The sequence below is a fragment of the Apteryx mantelli genome, chromosome 4, assembly GCF_036417845.1.
Source record: "Apteryx mantelli isolate bAptMan1 chromosome 4, bAptMan1.hap1, whole genome shotgun sequence".
In the NCBI taxonomy this organism is placed as follows: Eukaryota; Metazoa; Chordata; class Aves; order Apterygiformes; family Apterygidae; genus Apteryx; species Apteryx mantelli.
In genome coordinates, this window is record NC_089981.1 from 19,940,204 (window position 1) to 19,962,199 (window position 21,996).

Here is a 21,996-nt window from a genome sequence, read left to right on the forward strand (position 1 = left end):
AGGGATGTCATAAATTAAACAAAATAGACTTGGACATTCTTGAAATTTAGTCTCCATTTTGCTACTGACCATTTAAACTAAAAGGCAACAGGAGAAAACAGCGATCACGAGGACCTAAAGGCCTGCAAGTGTCATTGCTGCCAAGAGCTAGCGAGTCACTGCCTCCTTTCTAGCCTGTCAGGATGCAGCTATACTGTTTGATTTTGCCCTTTAATCTTAGTCCCCGAATTGTACTCAAAGTCTCACCTGTTCTCCTTTCCCACATGCCATACTTCAAAGATGTCATCTTCCTGGTGTCACTCCATAAGGAGCTGTGTTTCTCAGATGGGGAAGCACCCCTCACATTATTTAGTTCCTCTTCTGACACAATGACAGCTCTTCAGGAGGGAATGATGGGGCAAAGATCCAGATCCTCATGAATGTTTGCTAAGAATAAACCTGGGCTAACAGGTGTGATACCAGAAGCATTTCCAATGGCAGTGTATGACCACAACTGTTGAGTTTGCAGAAGCCAAGTTTAACATTACTAATGATCAATGCTCTTTTTAAGTTGAAATAAATGAAAGCTGCACATGTGCATTCCCCAGATAGGGTTGAGCAAGCAGACACAGCTTGATGCAATCAATTGTAATACATGACATCTTTAGCTAAAGGTCATCATCCAGATTTGGTAACTAAGACAAAGTCAGTGGTAGTGAGTAGACAAGAAAACAGCCCTGAAGGAGAGAGACTTTTATTGGTTATTCTAAAGCTGACTGGAAACCTTCATAGAATGAGAGCAAATTTATTTTCAATAAGATTTATTTTCAATAAAATTTATTTTCAATAAAATTGCAGTACTACTTGGAGATAATTTGACTTTGTGGAGGTCTGAAAGCAAGGAGGTTTTTGTTTTTTACTAGGATCCTTTACTGACACAGGAAATCCATCTAGTTTAAAAACTAGAAAAAAAATTTGCAAGTCCCAGCTGTGGGTTTAAATGGAAAAATGTTCTCTCTGAGGGGTCACCGTGCTCTCAAATATTTATTCATTAGCAGAACCAATGTCAATGCAGACCACATCACCCAAAGCCCTTAGGGAGCAGCAGAAAAAAGGAGGGTTTTTGTCTCAAAATGCTCACAGAGAAGCTCTTCTCGTGCACCACACTTAGGAGGAATCACCTTAGGAGAGACATATTTCACCCCTTTGATAATAGAGCGAGCAGAGGCAAGTAACTATGAATTGCACGTCTCCCTGTTAGGCACACAAAATCAGGGGCATGGATCTTATCCCTGTAGAAGCATCAGAGTGTTTCAGACTCACCTACAATGCTGTCTTCATCTTAGAAAAGGTAAAAGTATTTAGGAGCCCCTGGCCTGAGGTTAAGCTAACTGAACAGAACATGCGAGATGACTGGACAAGGCATGAGAAACCACTGGCAGTAACAAACAGCGTGAGAAGCTGGCAAATAAGAGCACCACAATGGATGGCCAGATTTTCAGTGGTGATTAAGAAGCTGTACTAGAGATGGCCAGGCTTCAACATGACTGAAGAGGAGTAGTGGGGACCCTTTGGGGAGTGTCGGAGCTCTTATTGGTAGTCACGGAAGTAAACCATCCTCTGCTACCAGATGTCGGAGTGGGGGGACGGGCCCGGAGTAACGATGAGTCTCAATATGAGTATGATCATTCTCCCTTTATTAGAGCTTACACAGAGTATATATAGACAGGCGGTAGAGCATGTGCTAGCAATAGCTGTATGATTGGTTTACAGTCTCCGTTCACGCGCCTAAAACGAATACATGAGTGGTGCAAAGTTGCTGTTCACATGGAGGGGCTTGTCGGCCCCCTCCTTGACTTGTTTACCACTACTTGCCTTCCCCTTTTGTAATGGTCTAGGAATGTTCAAGGACAGTTCCCATAGCCGTGGGATCCTCCCTCCATCGTGAAGACAGGATTGCTCACTTCTAAGAGATCATGCCCCTTTTCACTTAACCATTCTTCCACAGGGGAGCAGACCCTCACAAGGCCAGCAGTGCCTAGGAACCATATCAGTAATACCATATAAGGCCTAGATTACCTAGGTGATGGTATCAGGAATAGCAGATTTGAGTGCAGATGTAGCAAAACCAGAGCCAATAGCGGGGGAGTGTTTGGGAGGAGGCAATGGTGGAGAAACTGAGGCACCACCGTGGATTGGAGAAGAGCAAGCAGGGGAAAATGGAGATAAGAGAGGTTATCCCAGCATCCTGGATGAGAAGGGAGGTTAAAAGGGACCGGTTGCCGGGGAGTTTGCCAGGCTAAGCGCTGTGCCTGACCACTGCAGCCACTCCCATCTTCTTGTAAGACTGTACTCCTAACTAGGCACTGGGGGATCTGTGCTTGGCCTCACTGCCAGCTGGACTTGGGAACAGCCTAGCATCCAGCAGGCTGGGAAGGAGAACTTGTCCAGGTCCCGAGGCCCAATGGACCCAGCTCCCCAAAAAGTAGTTCAGAGACTCGTGAGGCAACAAGCCGAGAGAGACAGTGAAGCAACTGGGACTTTCCACCAGGTTTTTTGTTTTCCGGTCCAGGATATCCCCCCGGAAGACCATTCTCTGTGCTGGGCTTATGCTACAAAATAAAGCAGGGACTTCAGAGTCCAATTAATCTGTTCCTTTTCACGACTGTTAGTTCTCATTTCAAAACAGAGGTAACCTTTTGTCTTTGTGACTACTTCTGCTAGCAGCTGGGACTTAGAGCTTAGAAATATGGGAAAGAGATCCAGTAATGACTACGTACTAGGTATAAGCAACGCAATTATTTCACCATACGGTCAGCTGGGACTGGACTGACTGAAAAGCATCTATCCAAAGGGCAATGCAGCAACAGCAGAAAATGCATGCACTTAGTAAGATGAGGGTTCCTAGTCATCTATACTGCATCTGATAGGCTGGAAATAGAAAGAAAACAGCCTCAAGGAGAGATGGAGCAGAACAGAGTTCAACCCTGAATCTGTTCTACAAGAAGTTTGATGAAAAAAAGGAAAAAGACTTAATATTGAAGATAGTCAGGGATATTTCAGACCTGGGTTAGACAGGCCAAGTTGTGTTTTCCTTCAGCATCCAAGGGGCTTCAGAAGTAGAGGTGCGCTCATGCAACACGTCCATGTTGCTACTATCGGGGAGGGGAAGGGACAGGGAGCCAAGGGAACCCCAGATGAAGCAGTGCCCTTCCGACAGGGCACAAACCCACAGAGGCTAGACATAGCAGGCTGAGCCAGAGGCCGGTAGCAGGGTCTATTGGCAGCCCCAGGCACAGCAAGCAATAAACCAGGTTTAGGGTCCGTTTAGAGGGTCCCATCAGGAGTAAAAGGAAATGGGACCAAAAACAGGGACAAAGGTACAACATATGTCTGAGGGATCCGCCTAGGAGACGAGCTCGCTGCAGCGTAAGTCCAAGGTCCCTCCAGGAGGCAGAGAGAGAGGGCTGGAGACAGGCATACCTAGGACACAGCTCAGGAAAAGAGTGAAGGCCTTGAGCTGAGCCTAAATAGGGCTCCTGGGCCTGTGGGCAGGGGAGCTCAGGTGAGGGTGCTCAGGGCCATTAAGGTCCATTAATGCCCTCAGAGCCCTGTCAGCTTCTAGCTGGGTCCAGAAATAGTAGCAGGAAGCTGAGTTTTGACTGACTGGTACTAGCAAGAGAGTGAATCTCTGTAAGAGGGGTGATCCTTCTGGAGATGTCAAGGAATCCATAAAGACTCCCTTGACAAGGGCTGTCCTGAGGCATCTAACCCCTCCTTTTGCATTCGAGGTTGAAAGAATTAACCATGAAGCTCGCTCTGAATCACCAGAAACATCCATCTTACGTGATAGTAAGTCTTCAAGGATCCACAGCTTCTCAAGGAGAGGAAATATATTTTATAATATATGAAGATGCAAAGTACCACAAAGTAATAAACGCTACTCTGTGTGTGTGTGTGTGTGTGTGTGTGTGTGTGCCTATGTATATGTGTGTATGTGCACAGTCTGAGGTGAATGATAGTTCCTTATTAGTCTATAATCTCCTTGTTCTCGGTGTGTGTATTTGACCCTATGAATTGCATCCGGGCACCACATCTAAACAGTTCATCTCACATATTTTATGTGCGCAAGTATTTAAGCAAATGAAGAAAACTTTCTTTGGAAAACTGCATACTTAGATGAAACAAGCTATCACAGCAAAGCGTTCTTAGAGTCATTCTGCTAACTTCTTCAGTAGGAGTTTTTGCTTTGAAGTTTTGAATGTCTTTGGTTCCAAATTTATAGTCCTCCATATAAATAAGGAATGTGGTCATGACAGATATGTGCCCCTTTTGTATACAGAATGTAAAACATATAGAGGAAATGAAAGAGAGAACAGCACTAAAACACTGAACCTAACTCTTCTTGATCCCCAAAGTCTTGGAATAACTCTAAAGTCAGAACTATACCACAACATGAATTTCACAGCCAGATGGTATTTTTAAGGAACAAAATAAATCATTCACAACCTCTTCCCCACTGTGCATTTTCAAATCTGGCAGCATACAAAAGACAGACAGGAAATGCTGCCCTGGTTACACTGCAAACAATAAAGAAAAATACATTTCTAAGGTATTTGATATTTCTTGAGGAAAAAAAACTCTTTTATCTTAAGAAATCCCTTCTGCACAGCAAAAGTACTGAGAAGTGAGCCATGAGATGAATATTCACAACTTCACTGTATTCTTGTGCTCCGGTTGTACGTTTTGATTAACACACACTTTCTGAGAATACAAGGCATTGACATGAGAAATGAATCATAGCAGCGAGTTTCAGAGTGGCTCAGGAGACATTAAACAATCTACAACGGGTCTATGTAATTATATTAAGCAGTGAAAGTTGGTGTCTTTGTGGTGGTGTCAACTGAAGTTCAACCGCGAAGACGCATGCAAAAATTTTTGAAGGCTCATCCAGAATTTCAGGAATCCCTGACGTGTGGGATTAGATAAATGAAAAAAACTTCATTTTCATCCCTCAGTGGTTATATGAGATTAGCCAGTTATGAAAATAGATTAAGTCTGATTTTCAGTGGCAAATGTGAAGTGCACACCTTCCAGTGATGATTAGTATGAGGATTTCATTGACATAAGGTACTTTTTTCACTTTATTTTGAACCCCCCCTTATTTTATTCAGCTACAGGGATGACTTTTTATGAGAGAGAAACTGGTTCCAGAAATGCAGCTTCTCCTCCCAGCATCCTGGTGCAAAAGAGCATGTCAGAGAAGACAGTGTTTGTGGAGATGGGAGCGAGCAGCTGCAGAGAAATCAGGACTGGAATATTCCTGAAGCAGCGTGTGAAAAAAGGCTCATCGGACAGAGCTTGCCAACATTTTACCGCCTGTTCCAGCTGGCCATTCAGTGACAGCACTGTCTGTATCCTCACCCTGCTATTCTAGCTGGGCAGCTCCACTTCTGGGAGCATGGGAATAGCTCTGCAGTGGGACACCAGGCAGCCAGCCCGGGGGTATCTATTTCTGACAGCAGTCGGAAATAGATATTCAGAGAAAGAATATAAGAAAGTGAATGAGTATAATATGGTCCATTTCTGATGTGCTTTTCCCACTCTGGCAGCGAGCAGTTTATAGGGCAAAGAATCACCAGTGCGAGTGAGGAAATGGATAGGACAAAATCACGGCTCTGGGACAGCGTTCCCCTTTCTACTGTTGTAGCCACTTGGTCAGAAGACCAACAAAGAGAACATGTGTCTGTTTTTTTTGAGGAAGGCTTTGGATGGGCACTTAGCTCCAAGAGAGGGTTGTAGGTAGTGACTTCTCCTCAGAGATAGGTGCAGCTCTTCCTCCTGGTTGGAGATGCTTATATTCCTAGGGGAAACTGGACTGAAATGACTGTCTGCATTAGATATGTCTGTTCCCAGTATTACAGCATCTGCAAGCTCTTTTTCTAGCTACCTACTTCTCCTCATGCACAGGGAGCCTAAATGGCTAACCCAGAGATGCAGACACTGTTAAGACTAATGGGACTTAAGTCCAATGGATCCAACAAATCAGCCTCTATAGGTGCTTGGATTTCTCTATTGTCTAGTGGGGTAGCATAAAAGACTAGCTTACACTTTGAAAACTCAGTTTTACATGCCAAAGAGAGGTAGGATGAATCCCCTCAAAATGTCTGAGCCAGGTATGACTGCACTGAAGGGATTCTCACTTCTCCTTCGGCCCCCAAAAGTTTGCGTGAACCTTTAGCACAGCTCATCCAGAACTGACATCTGATGAAAAACGCATCATGCAACAAGCCCAGACTCCAAGCCCAAAGTTTTGCAGTTGAAACAGCTGATGTTCCAAAAAACCCCAACATTTCCTGAATCAAAGACAGTTCTCTCCAAAACTCTTCTAGCTTCTTGTGACGTCTGTCTTTGGTCCAGGCAGACGGGAACTGGACGAATACCTGGTGCAAGGGGGAACCTCCTGATTGTCCATCCCACAGCCACCTTCCCACACCACCAGCCTTTGTGATGAGTCATTTGAGCAAATATAGGCACGTAGCCTCATCTTTCCAGACAGTTGAGATTAATCACTCTCCAGAAGCGCTGATTCCTCTGAGTTGAGCATGAAGGAAGTACTGTTTCCCTTGTGCTCTGAAAGTCACTATTTTCCCCCATTATTACACCGAGTTAGTACCTTAGCCCTACCTACCTAACTTTTAGACATCTGATGAGGAGTTCGCCTTGTGAGATGTCTCAGATTCTCTGGTTCCCGATGTCTTCAGACCAAAACTCAAGTATTGATGTGTTTCACCCTTCCAGAAGTCACTGGGCTCAAAGTCAGAATAACTGGATAAAATTCCATGTTTAGACAACCTTCTCCACATAAAAATCTATTACAATATTTGGTCTCTTGAGAATTTCACTGTAATGTACCATTTACAAAATGTCTTGAACAGAGAAGAAGCAATTTTAAAAACTTTTACCAAAACTACAATTGTTTGTGATGTAAATAAAATTATACCTGGGCTTGTGCTTACAAGAAGTAATTGCAATGTTACCTCTGGGACCACTTCCCTTTGGCATTAAAATTATTGTGTCTGTGTCTCAGTAGGAAAATTTTGAAATGATGTGAATTCAATTCTTCCACCTCTTTGCTATCACTTCAGTGAGTTAAATCTTTGGGAAGGACCAAGCCACTCCACATTTATTTCTCATCTACAGCTATCTATCTGACACATTTCTTCTTGAGATTTTTTTTTGGGGGGTGGGGGTGCGATTTCCTTTTGATTATTTTGCTATCAGTACTCCTGTTATGGATGGGTTTCAACCTTCACGCAGATTGGGCGTTTACAGGTACAGAAAAAACATTCTTTAGTTCTACAAATCTTGATCACTGAGATGTGTCAGGATGATTTCAACGTATTTTAGTCTGTATGAGAATTCACATAGGTCCAATGTATGTTTGTCACTGATGGTGGATAAGCCGTGATGAGGTGATAGTTACTTCAGAAAACATCTTTTAACCTTGAGCGGAGTACTTAACCTTGTTTTTGCCTACATTTTCCTCGCCTACTAAACAGATGACTCTCATCCTTTAAAGTGCTTCAGAAGCAAAAGAGTAAAAGTTCAGAGCTGCTATATATTCATGTCAATAATATGTTATAAGGAAAGGGTGTTCAAAAATTGCTAAGTGACTTAGGAGTGCAAATCTCAAGCACACAGAACTTCTTCTTGTGAGCCGCTTAGTCTCGGATACTCCAAAGAATTTAGAAAAAGAAATCCTAAAGAAAATTCCACTCTAGTAATTTATACTATTGCTAGAGTAGATTTTCTTCCCTGTTCCCAGAGGCTTACACAGTTTTCAGAGCCTGAGGGTTTCTTTTTTAATGTGGTATGATATACATCTGAAACATGACCATAACTTGTTTATTGAAGGCAAAATTGAATTGTTCTGTGCCTACACAGTGCTGTGGTGTAATTGTAAATGCCTGAGCATTGAGCCAACTGGCTCAAGCGTAGTTACACAGGGAACTGGGCTCGGGCACCTGTTGTCACTTTAGACAGCACAGGCCATCCCACTGGGATCCAGAAGTAGCTCCAGACAGCAGAAAGTCTCCTGCAGTGCTTGTATCATATCTGCCTGTCCCCTACAGATGTCTTGGATACCATAACACATCTCAAATGGCAAGAGGCATCAATGCTTAGGCACCTTAATCCCACCTTCAAAGTCAGGAGAGAGGCACCTGGCCTTCGCTGACTGAAAGATAGGTGGTGGGCAGTCCAGGTGCCTCGGACTGCAGTGGAGACAGAGGCCTCTGGTCGTGCTGAGTGGGATAATAGCTCAGCCACGGCCTCAGCCGCCTGAGATGCTGATCCTGGGCTGAGCTAAATCACCTCTTAGACATGAGCTTCTTACGCTTATTTCTTCACCTCCCCACAAGAACAGTTTGCCTTGCAGACGTGCTTCATTTATCAGCACTTTGGTTGATAAATAGCAAATACACTATTTGTATTTGCTAATTCAGGTCTTTTTGGTCTTGAGCCCAAAGGACAGGTTTCAGTTTCAGATGAATGCATCCGATTTAGGCGTCTATGTATAGGCATCCATATGCGAGTTACACATCTGCATTTGCATTATAGTCAGTGAGGAACAAGTCAAGTCTCAAGGGAGCCCAGGAGGCTGCTCAGCTTCTCAGGGGCAGCTGAGGTACCTAAAGTTATCACCTACTAGCTGGTCAGCTGAATCACCCCTTGGAGTCCGTTGAGTGTACTGAGTAGGCATCCTAGCTGTCTGGTGCTATGTGGGACACCCTGGTGTGCCCTGTCATTTGTCCAGCTTTCATTCCAGAGGAGCACAAGTCTCCCAACATCCGTGCATCATATCTGATAGCCACCTGCAGGTGCCTCAGATAACCTACAGCATATCAAATGGCATTTATTAGTGTCTTCTACAGCATTATTAATGCAGGCATTCTGCTACTCTCCTTTTACTGTGCAAAGCTCCAGGATCCAGCAGCCATGAGCATATTACTCTGAAACTTTCAAATCATAACGGATGTTTAAGTACATCTTAGACAACATAGTGGAAATACAGAAGATGAACATGAGAAGATATAGTAATGAGAATGCCATACAATCCTAGATATAGAACTTGGTGGGACATGTTGCTTTGTTAAGTATGGTGTGCATGCTGAATATTTTGTCTTTACTGCAGAAAAAGGATAAGGATCTAGGCATATTTGTCTGAAAATGTGGAGTTTTGCCATAATGAAAATGTTTGAAGGCCAGTTTCACTGAAGAAGTCTTTCATGTTTCTTCCCATATTAAGAAAGAATATTAAGTAAGCAAGCTTTTAACACTATTTTTTGCTCTAACAGAAAATTTTGATTTTTTTTTAAGAAAAAAAGAGTCAGTCTGTTGGGAATTAAAATTCTTTAATTAGGTATTCTTCAGTTAAATGTAATTAAATCACAACCACTATGAACTGGTATTCAGCTAACTCTACCATGAGAAAACTTCAACATTTTCTTTTCATTTCTCTACTCAACACAGTGCATGATATAAAATGGATGCTGTGCTGCATCTGAGATGCATGATTTTCCGTGGCAGATTCTCTCCCCTTTTCAGGTGGTAAAATATGAGCTATTGTTACACTTTTCTTGCAACAGATTTGAGCTGACTTTGTTACTATCTTGTTCTTATCTTGACAGCTAACCATTGGAATAATAATGGCCAAGGAAAACCAAAGCATAGTGACAGAATTCATCTTTCAAGGCCTTTCCAGCCAACCAAGGACACAGACTGTTCTTTTCATAGTGTTCCTGTTTTTTCATCTGTTCACAGTGGTTGGGAACACCATGATCATTACAGTGATCAGAGTCAATCCCCAGCTGCAGTCACCCATGTACTTTTTCCTTGCCAACCTATCCTTCTTAGACATCTGCTATGTCTCCACCAACATCCCACAGATGCTGGTGAACCTCTTGACCAAGAGGATGACCATTTCTTTCCCTGGCTGTGCTGCTCAGATGTATTTCTCCCTGGCTTTTGGCATGACAGAGTGCGTCTTGCTTGCAGTCATGGCCTATGACCGGTACGTGGCGATATGTCAGCCCTTGCACTATACCACTGTCATGAACAGGAAGCTTTGCTCTCACATGGTCGTGGCTTCCTGGACCGGCAGCCTGCTGAGCTCCATGGTCATCAACAGCCTCGTCTTGAGGCTGCCCTTCTGTGGGCCTAACACCTTGAACCATTACTTCTGCGAAGTGCCAGCCATGCTGGCCTTGGCCTGTGCCGACATCGCCCTCACAGAGATGGTGGTCTTCACCTTCAGCATCCTCATTGTCTTCATCCCCTTTCTCCTGATCATCATCTCCTATGGCCGAATTCTTCTGACCATTTTGCAGATTCAGCCTGCCCATGGGCAATCCAAAGCCTTCTCCACCTGTGGATCCCACCTGATGGTGGTAACCATATTCTACGGGACAGCCATCTGCATGTACATGCATCCTAAGTCAAGGTCCCCACGGGACAGGGACAAAGTGGTGGCAGTGTTTTACACTATTGTGGCCCCCATGCTGAACCCCCTGATCTACAGCCTCAGGAACAAGGACATGAAGCGTGCTTTGAGAAGGGCAATCAGTAGACCCAAATCCCTGTTTGTCTGAAGAGTCTACAAGGGTGGTAGTATTTCATTTAGCTCTGAGGTGAGTGATGTGCTCAGATGAGGTTATTTCCCTAATTGCAATTATTATTTTAGATTTCTTTTACAAAGACTGAGATAAGTGTGCTAAATTCAACAGGGCCTAACAAAAAAGGAATTACTATAAATAACTTTCTAAATAGCTTTTGGAATTCAGCTTAAAAAAATAAATAAATAAAGACACTGTGACTTCAGCCTGTCTCAAGCCAGTAATTCATTTAAAGTAGAATAGAAAATACGAGCAAAGGTAAGCCATGCTATCATTAACTACTGCTGTGACTTCTCTTCAGACTTCCAGATTTGTCAACCTCTGTTGTACTGTTCTGTGTTTTATCACAAGCGTAAGGAAGGGTAACAGCCTCGCTTCTCATTTCAAGGTTTGCTTGAAGACTGCTCTGGCTGGTTAGCAAACAAAACTGCCATCTTCTCCAATGAATGATGCAGGTGTTTGCAACTAGTATTTATTTCCTTGTGCTGTGGGTATTCTCTCAACCCTGCTTCTGCAACTGACTTTGCTGCTTCTGCATCTGATTTCTGCCCGTTTAGTTTCTGTTGCGTTTTGGTCCACCTCTGAATCCTGATGGGGCAAGAGCCTTCAGTTTTACTGTGTCATGTGGATAGCTGACCAATAGCTTTTCATTTTCTGATCTGAGTAAGGTAGAATCAGACATGAGTCTCAGAGAGGGATTTTCTTTCTTTAACTCAAGACAGATCTTCTTTAGGTTTCAAGTAACCCAGGAAGTATGAAGAATGTTTCAAAATACCCCTGCGGTTACTGACAGTTAAATTAGCCTTTTGGAAGATGTGCTTTGTGCTCATATTCCTGTAAAACTGGTGGGTTTGTTCCCCCCATAATAGCTTTTTCAGTCACAGACACCTGTGCCTCCTCCTTTCTTCAGTGTGGATTTGTTTCCTACTCAGTGACATTCTCGCCAAGATCTGGGTGCCACAACGTGCCTGCATTAGGAGTTGCCTGCTCTGAAGAGGACAGACCTGCAAAGTTATTCCAACCTCAGATCTAGATCACCCACTGACTGTAGAGGGAGTTTGCCTCTCCAGTGATCAGCCTTCCTCATTTAGTCATATCACTTCAGTGATTAAATTTAGATGGGAATAATCCAAACCTAGAGGAACCTACAGAAAGTTCTTGCACCATGGAGTTTAAAGTCTAAATAAACCAATGCTGGAAGAAGAAAGCAAGCACAAATCCCTATGGCATCTCTAGGACATGTAGAGGCAAAGCAGACAGAGTGTCTTTAAGGGAAAAATCTTGTCTTCTCCCTTCAGTTTTGTGGCAAAAAGTGTTCTGCTCTGAGAAGTTATCACCTGGCACAAATCTGCCTGGGAGATATTCTCCTGGTAGGTGATCTGGAAGGCAACCTACATATTTGCCAAAACCCTGAAACACAGGTCAAAATTCATGACTGCAAGGATGACCAAAATGGCATCATCCCATCTCAATCACTGCAAAGGCTGGGCAAGACAAACTGATACTGAGCATTAGAGAGGTGAAAACAGCTACGAAATCAACCTAAACCCAAGGTTTTGAGCAGCAGGTCTTCTTCAGCAATACATGTAAAATCGCTGTCAGTTATGATACTCTGTAAATACATGCCTCAAAAGTACTATGATTTTGCTGGAAGTTTGGGGCAGTACAGTCAGCGAGAAATTTTTGGAGGCTCTCTTAAAATAATCTGTTGTTCCTGAGGTCAGTGTTTGTCAGTAATGCAGTTCTCTTCCCATAGAAGGAGCCTAGACAACTGCTTTCATATTTCATAGGCTAAGCCCTGTGACTCACAGTGCAACTCCGCTACCATGCAAGTAATAGGTGTCAACACCACTGTACTTCCGAGGGAGTAAAGAAAAGTTTGTTTTAGGTGCCTTAGAAACCTTCAGACTGATCTGTCGATTGTGGTATCTAAGGTGAAATAGAAGCTAAGCGGCTGGGTGACTTAAGCACCTAAGTCCTGTCTAACTTGGGATTTAGGTGAAATTTAGGGTAGCCATGTTTAGTCCTCTTGTATACAAGAGGCAAATGGACAGTTTCTTGGCCTCCACGATAACATCCACAAAAATTTCTCCGGCAGATTTCTTTCGGATGGCCTGGTTAGCTCAGATTTGTTTCCATCGTTCTTTTCCTCAAGGAACTGTGGCTGTACTTGCTATTCCTCTCTCTGCTTGTCTCCTACCTCTTCCAACAACTCTGCTGAAAAAGGTAGGTGTGTTAAGGAAAGCTGGGATATGTTCACAAAACACAGAAAGCCAGGAGAGCTCTGGAAAGTCTACTTCTAGGATACAAGGACAAAACAAAACTTAATTTGCATGCACAATCATATATTTATTCAACAAAGTGTTGTCAGAAACATTCTGTTCTATCCGAACGATGCACCAAACAGCTGAACTACCAACCTCGGGGACCAGGTCTGAAAGGATCCTCAGAACAAGAGAATGGATAAATGTCCCCAGTCATGCCAACATTTGGAAAGGTGAGAAAGTATCTTCTTCCTGTGCTTTGCTGGGTGAAGTAGCAGAGGGGTTTTGCAGGGAACACATTATTGCTGCCTCTGTTCTGGCAATCTCTAATCAGTGCAGTGTTGGACAACTCTGAGTACAAAGGACAAAAAGGCACCTACCGGTAGGTCCTACTGTGGTTGGGAAGACAGGAACTTTAATTCTCCTGCCTGTGCAATGATTTACATAGCTATTTTCCATTTGTTTGTTTTGAGAGCTCCGGCATGCTGAAACCCGTCGTTGCTATCTCTTGTTACTATTATTATTTGCCATTGCCCAAAATCTTCCCTAAAAAGAGAATCTACATCGAGAATCTTTCTCGAGTGAAATTTTGGTGCTTCTTTCTTTTTTTTTTTGGGGGGGGGGGGGAGTAGGGGGGCCAGTGCCTAACCAGAGCTGCCCTCAAGAAAGCTAATTTTACTCCAGCCTGGCCCCATTTTCCTGCTCTCTGTCATTATGTTGCCTGAGTGGAAATAGAAGAGTCACCATATTAGGCCAGATCAGAAGTCCATCAAACCCACTGTTCGATCCCTAACAAACAACCAGCACCAGAATCCTCTGAGGAACATGTCAGGAAAACGGCATCAGGCATATAGAAAACTATAACAAAGCACAGCGGGATACAGCTGACTTTCTGGTCTCCAAAGATGAGATTCATCTCACGTGTTTTTAAAAACCTGAAGTTAAGCATCCCAAGTCCAAGCTAGCTCCCTAGGCCATGAGGTGGTTCTCTGGGCTCCCTCTACAGTCAATGGGCAGAAAACTCTTCCCATGCTACCATAGATGTCTGAATACCAGTGAATTCTCCATAAGGCACTCTCAAAGTCCAAAAGCTAGACAGAAATTTGTTTGCCCAAGATATAAAACAGCAGAGCAAAGGCTTCCTTAACCTGCTTCAAGCAGGGGCAGAAAAGCTTCAGAGGGCTATAAAGAGGGCACATCCATGAAGAGCACAAGGCATGCCGCCAGCTAGCTTGCCAGATGTGGGTCTGGGAAGCATAGCCCGTTGTTTTCCAAACAACTCAGCTGCTGGACGAAACAGCTCATTCATGGCCAGCCTAAGACTGAGGGAATTCTGTCTGAACTCTACAGCTGTAATAAAAAGCATATCAGGCCCCAGCTGTTGCCAGAGGAATACAGTGTTTGGATGTTTTACATGTGAATGAAAGACTAGGAAAATAGTTCTCATTGTAAAATCTCATTTTTCCGAAAAGACTAATAGTGGAAATATGCTTGGGGGGAAAAAAGAGTGAAATACAAACAATGCTGTTACAGGCATCTGTGATGTGGTATTTGTTTCTATTTTTCTGCCTTTGTATTTGTCCAGGAAAACTGGCTCAATTTAGACACCTATTTTAAGATGAGGCTAAACAATTAGTTTTTAGACTCCAAGACTTCAGTAAGCTGAATTACAGTCTTTACAGATGCAAGTATGCCTGTAATCTCCCAGGCAGGCAAACACTTTCCCCCTCCCCCCCACACACCCAAATGATTTTTTTTTAAACAACATTCCTAAAAACAGAGGTCATTCCAGATATACAAATTTGTAATTACAACTTTCATGGTGCACATTCTATTTTAATGTTTGCCCACACAAAACAAAGCAAAAGCCTTAATAGGCAGTATTCGTACTGATGTGGTTTCCTCTGCAAGCTAGTTGAAAGAGTCCCAGCATCGAGTAAAGTGGTTTTTTTTTTTTTTTTTTTTTTTTTTTTTTTTTTTTTTTTAAGTGAAACTGGTGCTTCCTGGCCCTGCCTAAGGAAGAGCACAGCACTGAATAAGCAGCTATTAGAAAGACGTTTTGAGTGAGGCTGGTGCATCCTGACCCTGCCTGGAGGTTGAGGTGCAGAAATTGCAATCGTTCATTAGTATCCTACGTGCCAGAAGTGAGCAGTCCTAAACACCATCCCACACAGGAAAGGACCTAACCAAGAAATAATCCCGACCCTAGCTCCTACGGCTGTATCAGGCATTGACAGCCTGAACCCAGGTGCCCGCCCTGGGGAGACAGGTCTGGGCTGTCCTACTACTGCCCCGGCTGTGGCTCTTGCCTTTCTCGCTGTGGCGTGAAAAGAAGAAACCCCAGAGCATGATTCTGGCATTCAGTGATGCATCTTCAGCTGCTCTCCATCTCTTATGCCCCGTAACGTATAAAACAGATACAAGGACAACTCCAGGTTGTCTGGGTTTCCGGCTCAGATGGCTGCCCCTGCTACCATATGCCACGTTTGAAGGTAGCCACGTGAAAGATTGGGGTTTGACACCTGGCACAGGCCCTTGCTGGGCTGTGACCTGTTGGCATTTCCGTAAACGAGCCTTTCTTTGCATCCTCGGCAGAGGCATGCAGTGCTGGCAGGCATTTCTACTGCTCAGCACCACCCTGCCTGTCCCAGTCCAAGACTGTCCAGCTGCCCACCAGGAGCATTAGTTAGCCTCAGCTTATGTCAGCTGAGGGAGCCCAGAAGTATTAAATTTGGACCAGCTGGCCTATGTACTGGAGGAACCCACAACTCCCACAGACTCCCCTGGAACAGTCAAAGCCCCTAGGATAGATGAGGCCTTTAGCAGCTATGTACAAAGACAAGGTAAGGCAGAAAAGGGGGAGCACAGCCAGAGCTAGACACGAGCCTCTCCTCAAGCAACCCAGGCTCCCACAATATCTAAAGGACTTCTCAAGTTTTTGTTTGATTTTCTATGGAGTGAAAAACAGGCAAAGATGAAGCATGCAATTAGTGAAAGCCAACAAATACATATGAACTGTACGTGTAATGAGAACACTTCTTTAAGGAGACCAAATGAGAGGCCTTGTCTAGCAGCAGGCAGAGGGAAGAGTTGAAGCTTGACCCACTGGAAGCCTCTCGGCTGGCCTGAACTCCAAGCTCTCATCACCTAGGCTACGCTAGGCTAGGTTAAATCTATTTCTGCCACAAATGACACTGTTCTGCTTCCCAAAACAAGAAGCTCACTCTGGGGGCCAGCCAGCCAGCCTTCCAGGAGTCATCAGCTTAACAAGCCCTTCTGGGCATTAGGAAGAAAGTCCCTAATGACCCTGAAACCTTCTTGGAGAGCTCACACTCACCTTACCTCATTCTTCCTAACAAGCCACTGCGGGACAACCTCAGAGAGACTATCAAGAAGGAAACTTTCTTCTTTGTTAATGGCAACGAGCACTTCTAAAGCTGTTTGGTTTGTCACAACTACCTCGGCCCTGAAGCCTGTGGTTAGGGAGCTTACAGGTCAGTACATTGGCCTATGCCTCCCCAGTCCTCCACTCCATTGGTACGGAGGTTACCACCAGAGGTTGAAGAAAAGCAAGCCCATGCAGCTTGCCACCAGCAGCTGAGAAGGCAGCTTCCCCTGGCCACCAAGGGTTGGCAGAAGTCACTTAGCACCTTGCAGCAGGAGCTTGGGGCCTCACAGGGGCTGCAGCATGGAGAGCTAGAAAACTCAGCATGAAGGAGACCCCCAACACACTAGAAGCAAGCATCAGGGGCCAGTAATAGGGCCCATCAGCAGCCCCAGGCACCACAAGGGAAGAAGCAGGTCCGGAGTCCATCCAGGGGCTCCCATCAGGAGCAAAAGGAGACCAGGCAGGTCCAGAGACCAGCCACAATGTATGTTCCAAGGGTCCATCTAGGAGGGAAGCTACCTGCAGTGCAGGTCTGAGGCCAATCCAAGAGACAGGGGAGGAGCCAGTCATGCCTACCAAACATCTCAGAGAAGGGCTCAAACCCCTGGGCTGAGCTTAAATGAGGTCCTAGGCTATGGGCTGGGTGGAGGTCCAGGTGAGGCTCTTCAGGGCCATCAAGGCCTATTATTGCTTTCAGGGCCCTGACTCAAACAGTGCTACTAGCCCAGCTCATGGATGCTAACTGTGCTGGTGGTTCTTAGTTGCTTTCTGCTGCTTGAGGGACTGAAGTCTGTGAGGTGGCCTCCTCCATGGCCAGCTCTATCAGTAAAAGCAGGCCTTGATGTGCAGCAATGCCAGGCTTTTCCCACCTGCGATTCCTGCCCCTCCCTCTTCAATGCATGTCAAACCATAGTCCTCTCCAACACAGGGCTGACTGCTGGTGCAGCCTTGCATCTCTCTGAGATGTGCAGCTGCTTAACCACACTTCAAATGGATGTGGTATTAAATTGGTTAACATGTTAAAAAACGCTGAATGATGCGAAAGCACTACTAGTCCAAGTGAATTCAGCTATTCATGCAGGCCCACATCTTGGCAGCCTTCAGGGAGTCGCTAACCTCCCACCTCAGACTCAAAGGGGACATTACCACCTGGTTTCTCTTAGAGAACTTCATGGCATTGCAGCGTCTGCCTGAGTCAGCAGAGATTATGTAGTCCCTTCAAGTTGGGTCATCAGGCCCTACCCATCAGATGGCAAGGTAGCGTGTGTCCAGCTGAGCCACACGCTTGGTGCACGGGCAGTGCTACCAGGGGCAGGCGATGTTCCTCCTGTCCGCGAGGCAGGGGCTGCCAGCGATGCCTCTGTCGGTCTCGGCAAGGATGCAGGTGAGCCCTCAAGCCCTGACAGGATAATGGGGACCAGTTCCCCCAGCAGCTGCATGCGGAGGGCCCGCCAGCATTCACGACACACAGGTTGGCACCTGAGTCCAGAGTGATGCCTGCACCACCACAGCAAAGGGACGGAGAAGGAAAAGGGAAGTGGTGTGAGCCTTGCAGGGGGACAAACAACCATCCCCTCAGTTTCTCTGCTTGACAATTTTAAAAAGCCTTGATTTCCTTGGTGGTGATTGAGGTCAGCACATGATTTCCAGCTCTGTGTTCTGTAGCAGGGGTGTATGGCGCATGCTGCAGGACCACTCCGCAATGTGATCCAGAGCTAACCAGCGTGGGCATGTGCAGAGTCAAGAAACACAGAGCACAAGGCAGCGACCTGCACCCCGAGGGGCTCTCAAAGAAGCCACGCACAAGAAGGTGCTGGGCAGGAAGATGGCAAGTGAAAGTCAGCATACCTATAAAGAAAGCAGTGCGCAGGAGGAAATAAAGAACATCATTAACTTCAGCTCAGAACCCCTGGTTTTGTACTCAGCCACTGTTTCATATTCTGTGCTGAGCGCAGGAAATGGAAAAAGTGCCTCTGGCCCTCAGTATAATCTAGAGAAGAAAACTTACTTTAAGGGAAGACTCAGAATATGAATTTGAAAGGCTCATTTAATGTGTTCTTTATACATACAGAAGAGTATAGTCAGTCCAAGGATATGAAGTTATACCTTTAATATCCTAGGAGGGTAGTGGTGGTCAGCAAATCAGATAGCACAACACTTCATGATTCAGCCTCAAACTATTCAGATATAGAAATGTAACATAAGATTGTTCATCATTCATTGAGGTTTACATTTTATCACAGCTTTTAAATAGTCTTCATTGAACACTGTACATTCAAACTTCCGTTCACTCAGCATAGGCATTCTGGAAACATGGTGAGACTGCGTGACAAAAATGGAAAATAGAAACAAATAGTTTTGGCTAACAGAAAAAGGAGATGGTGCAAAGCAGATGAAAAAGCTTTGAGGGGAATTTCAACGTTCCTATACTTTAAGAGGGTCTGTGAGAAGACATTTCACCCATAAAGCCTGGAGTGCTGTGTCCAGGTCTGGGCTCCACAGTACAAGGGAGACATGGAGCTCCTGGAGCGAGTCCAGCAAAGGGCTGTGAAGGTGATTAAGGGACTGGAGCATCTTTGCTGTGAGGAGAGGCTGAGAGAGCTGGGACTGTTCAGCTTTGAGAGGAGAAAGCTCAAGGGGGATCTTGTCAATGTATAGAAATACCTGATGGGGGGAGGTAGGGAAGATGGAGCCAGACTCTTCTCGGTGGTGCGCAGTGAAAAGACAAAATGAAATACAGGCAATGCTATTTAAACATAAGAAAAAAGTGTTGATGGTGAGGGTGGTCACACACTGGAACAGGGTGCCCAGAGAGGTTGTGGAGTCTGCATCCTTGCAGCTATTCAAAGCCCGACTGCACACAGTCCTGAGCAACCCACTGTAGCTGATCCTGCTCTAAGCAGAGGGCTTGGACTAGACAGCTGCAGAGGTCCCTTCCAACCTTAACCCTTCTGTGATTTTGTGTGCAGATCCACAGCATCACCATCTCCAGCTCATAAACTTACCTTTTGCCCTTTTGCACAGTGGCAGTATAACTGTGACAGTGTGGGGGATAGAGTAACTGGAGAAGAAGCTTGTTCTTCAGACAAGAAAGATGTAGCTATGTCAGTGGGCACAATCAGTCTGAGAGCTGGCTAATTAATGTTCTAGTCCTGATCTGTGAGGTTTCAAACAGTTTTGGAAGCAGCAATCTCAGAAACCTGTGTGAAATATTCTCTTTCAAGAGAGGAAAAACAAAAGAAAACAATATAAAATGAGAATGCCTTTCAGAAGTACATTTTCCTCCTGATAATATTGATTGTGGCATGCTTCACCTCCTTGTTCCTCAGACTGTAAATCAAGGGATTCAGCATGGGGATTATAATGCTATAAAAGATGGATGCAATTTTCTTGCTCTCCATTGAGTTCATTGAACTGGGTTGCATGTAACTGACAGCAGCAGACACGTAGAAGATGGTGACGGCTGCTAGGTGGGAGGCACAGGTGGAGCAGGCTTTGCGCCTGCCTTCAGCAGAGTTCATCCTCACGATGGTCACTGCAATGCCGGTGTAGGAGGCGACAATGAGCAGGATGGTGGTGATCATGTTGAAGCCCACAAACACAAACATCACTAGGTCATTCAGCCACGTGTCAGTGGAGGAGAGAACAAACAATGCAGGCATATCACAGTAGAAATTATCGATGACGTGAGGGCCACAGAAGGAGAGCTGGAGCAAGCCACTCGTGTGTACAATGGCATTCAGCACCCCAGCGAGGTAGCACCCAGCAACCAGGCACATGCAGAGTCCAGGAGACATGACGACCCCGTAGAGCAGGGGGCTGCAGATGGCCACGTAGCGGTCATACGCCATGGCAGCCAGAAGGTAAACTTCAGATGTGGCAAAAACAGCATAGAAGTAAAACTGCATGAGGCAGCCAGCAAAAGAAATGGCTTTGTGTTTTTCTGAAAGGTCCAACAGCATTTTGGGGCTGATGGTGCAGGAATAGCAAATGTCTAAGAAGGACAAGTTACTGAGGAAAAAGTACATGGGGGTGTGGAGCTGGGGGCTGACCCTGACCAGCACGATGATGCCAAGGTTTCCCACTAGGGTCAGCATGTAGGTGCCCAGGAAGAGGGCAAAGAGGACGGGCTTCAGGTGTGGGTGCTCTGTGAGTCCTGCGAGGGTGAAGTGGGTCACCCTGGTGCAGTTCTCATCCACCATCTGTACTGTCCTTAATCGCTGCAGAGAGACATGGAAGGAAGACAGAGCAAAGAAGTGAGAGAAATTTGTGTTAACATCCTCGCTGTTGTCCACCTTGAGAAAGCTCTCTCAGTATCTGAGACAGCGTGAGCAGAAGCCATGGACAATCCGTAGATGCAGATGTCTTCTGGTGAACACAAGTGTAATCTGACAAACTGACAGCGATTCATCTGCCCTAATTGTCCAGGCTGTCTTTTTAATCCAAGGTGAGAGAAATAGGCTCTCCTGAGTGTGTATTCCTCCAACATATTCCAGCTGTCTAGCTTAGGAAGAGATGATTCACACCCTTGAGGACAGCCCTAGGTTTTCTCAGCACACACATCACCTCCCTTCCCCCTGGTTGTTCTCTCTCACAGGCTCAACATTGCTGAGGTTTCCCTTGCTTTGTCTTGTTAGGCAGCTTTACCTGTGCAGGTCCCCAGGCACTCTGCCCTGCAGTCCCTTTCACTGGTTGCAGGAATCAGAGTTCAATGAACTTCAGGGTAGAGTGAAAGGCAGACCCAAGCTTTAGTTAATGTGTGCTGAGTTTCCTCTAAGCATGTTGCAGCTGCCACCTCCGTGTCAGGATTTCAGCAAGAGCCATGGCAGCAGGAACAGAGTAAAGAGACTGTGGAGTGAAAGACAAGATTCCCGGACACACCTGGGCAGCAGCAACATCTCCTCAAGCTTTAGCACATGCTGCACAGGGACATGAGACACTTGTAGCCTTGGGTCAGCCTCCCTGGAGCACATCAGGAGCTCAGCAGGAGGAGAAGCAATTAAGTAATACCTCTGCATTTCCCATGGTAGCTGCCATTTCGCCTTAGACTGAGTGTAATATCAAAATCTAAAACTCAGAGAAACTCCTTCTCAGGGAGAGAAAATGTTAGCGTGGGACATCAGCCTTATCCCTTCGACCTGCTGAATTGCATGCATGTTGCTCACCTTATGACTTGGAGACACCAAGGGTAACCGGGCAGCAGAGGAGGAAGAGATCCCTTCTGAGGCCTTTCACTTGCTCCCACACACAGACCCTGGTTTTCCTGCTCGTTCCCCTCATTTCTCTTCACTCTGCCTAGGACTTCCTGAGGCTGAGTGGGGAACAGGCTTTCTTATTCCGAGATTCAATCTCCAACAGCATCCAGGAGATTTCCTCTTTGCTTTTCTGTCCTGCCGACCAGTTCCTTGCATGAGTATAACCCATGCTCTACTGGGCTGGTTTTGCTTGGTCGTCTTTTGCCATGCACACAAAGACTCTGCAAGCAGGTTATACACAGCTTAAGAGTAGACAGCAAGTATTTATTAGCTAAGGCACACACAAGATGATAGCTCAGACCAGCAGGCTACTGAGGTAGGCATTGCTGTGCTCCTGCCCCATCCCACTGAGGCTGCTGGCCAGGTGGGCATCAGCCAGGCTGGGAAGATGCAGCATCTTTCACCCCTGGGAAGGGGCTGAGCCTTCATCCTCC

The 21,996-nt window shown here is 45.4% G+C and overlaps 2 protein-coding genes across 2 annotated transcripts; one reads left to right on the forward strand and one right to left on the reverse strand.

Moving 5' to 3' along the window:
• Window positions 1-9,689: 9,689 nt before the first annotated feature.
• Window positions 9,690-10,631, forward strand: LOC136991852 (olfactory receptor 2D2-like). The gene has a single exon (XM_067295310.1). The coding sequence runs from the start codon at window positions 9,690-9,692 to the stop codon at window positions 10,629-10,631; it is 942 nt and encodes a 313-aa protein (XP_067151411.1).
• An 8,942-nt stretch (window positions 10,632-19,573) lies between these two features.
• Window positions 19,574-20,509, reverse strand: LOC136991853 (olfactory receptor 5J3-like). The gene has a single exon (XM_067295311.1). It carries the CDS (start codon window positions 20,507-20,509, stop codon window positions 19,574-19,576), a length of 936 nt encoding a protein of 311 aa, XP_067151412.1.
• Between the last annotated feature and the right edge of the window lie 1,487 nt (window positions 20,510-21,996).

Coding starts and splice junctions, on each gene's coding strand:
- LOC136991852 (XM_067295310.1), top strand. CDS start 9,690: ATGGCCAAGGAAAACCAAAGCATAGTGACAGAATTCATCTTTCAAGGC.
- LOC136991853 (XM_067295311.1), bottom strand. CDS start 20,509: ATGGTGGATGAGAACTGCACCAGGGTGACCCACTTCACCCTCGCAGGA.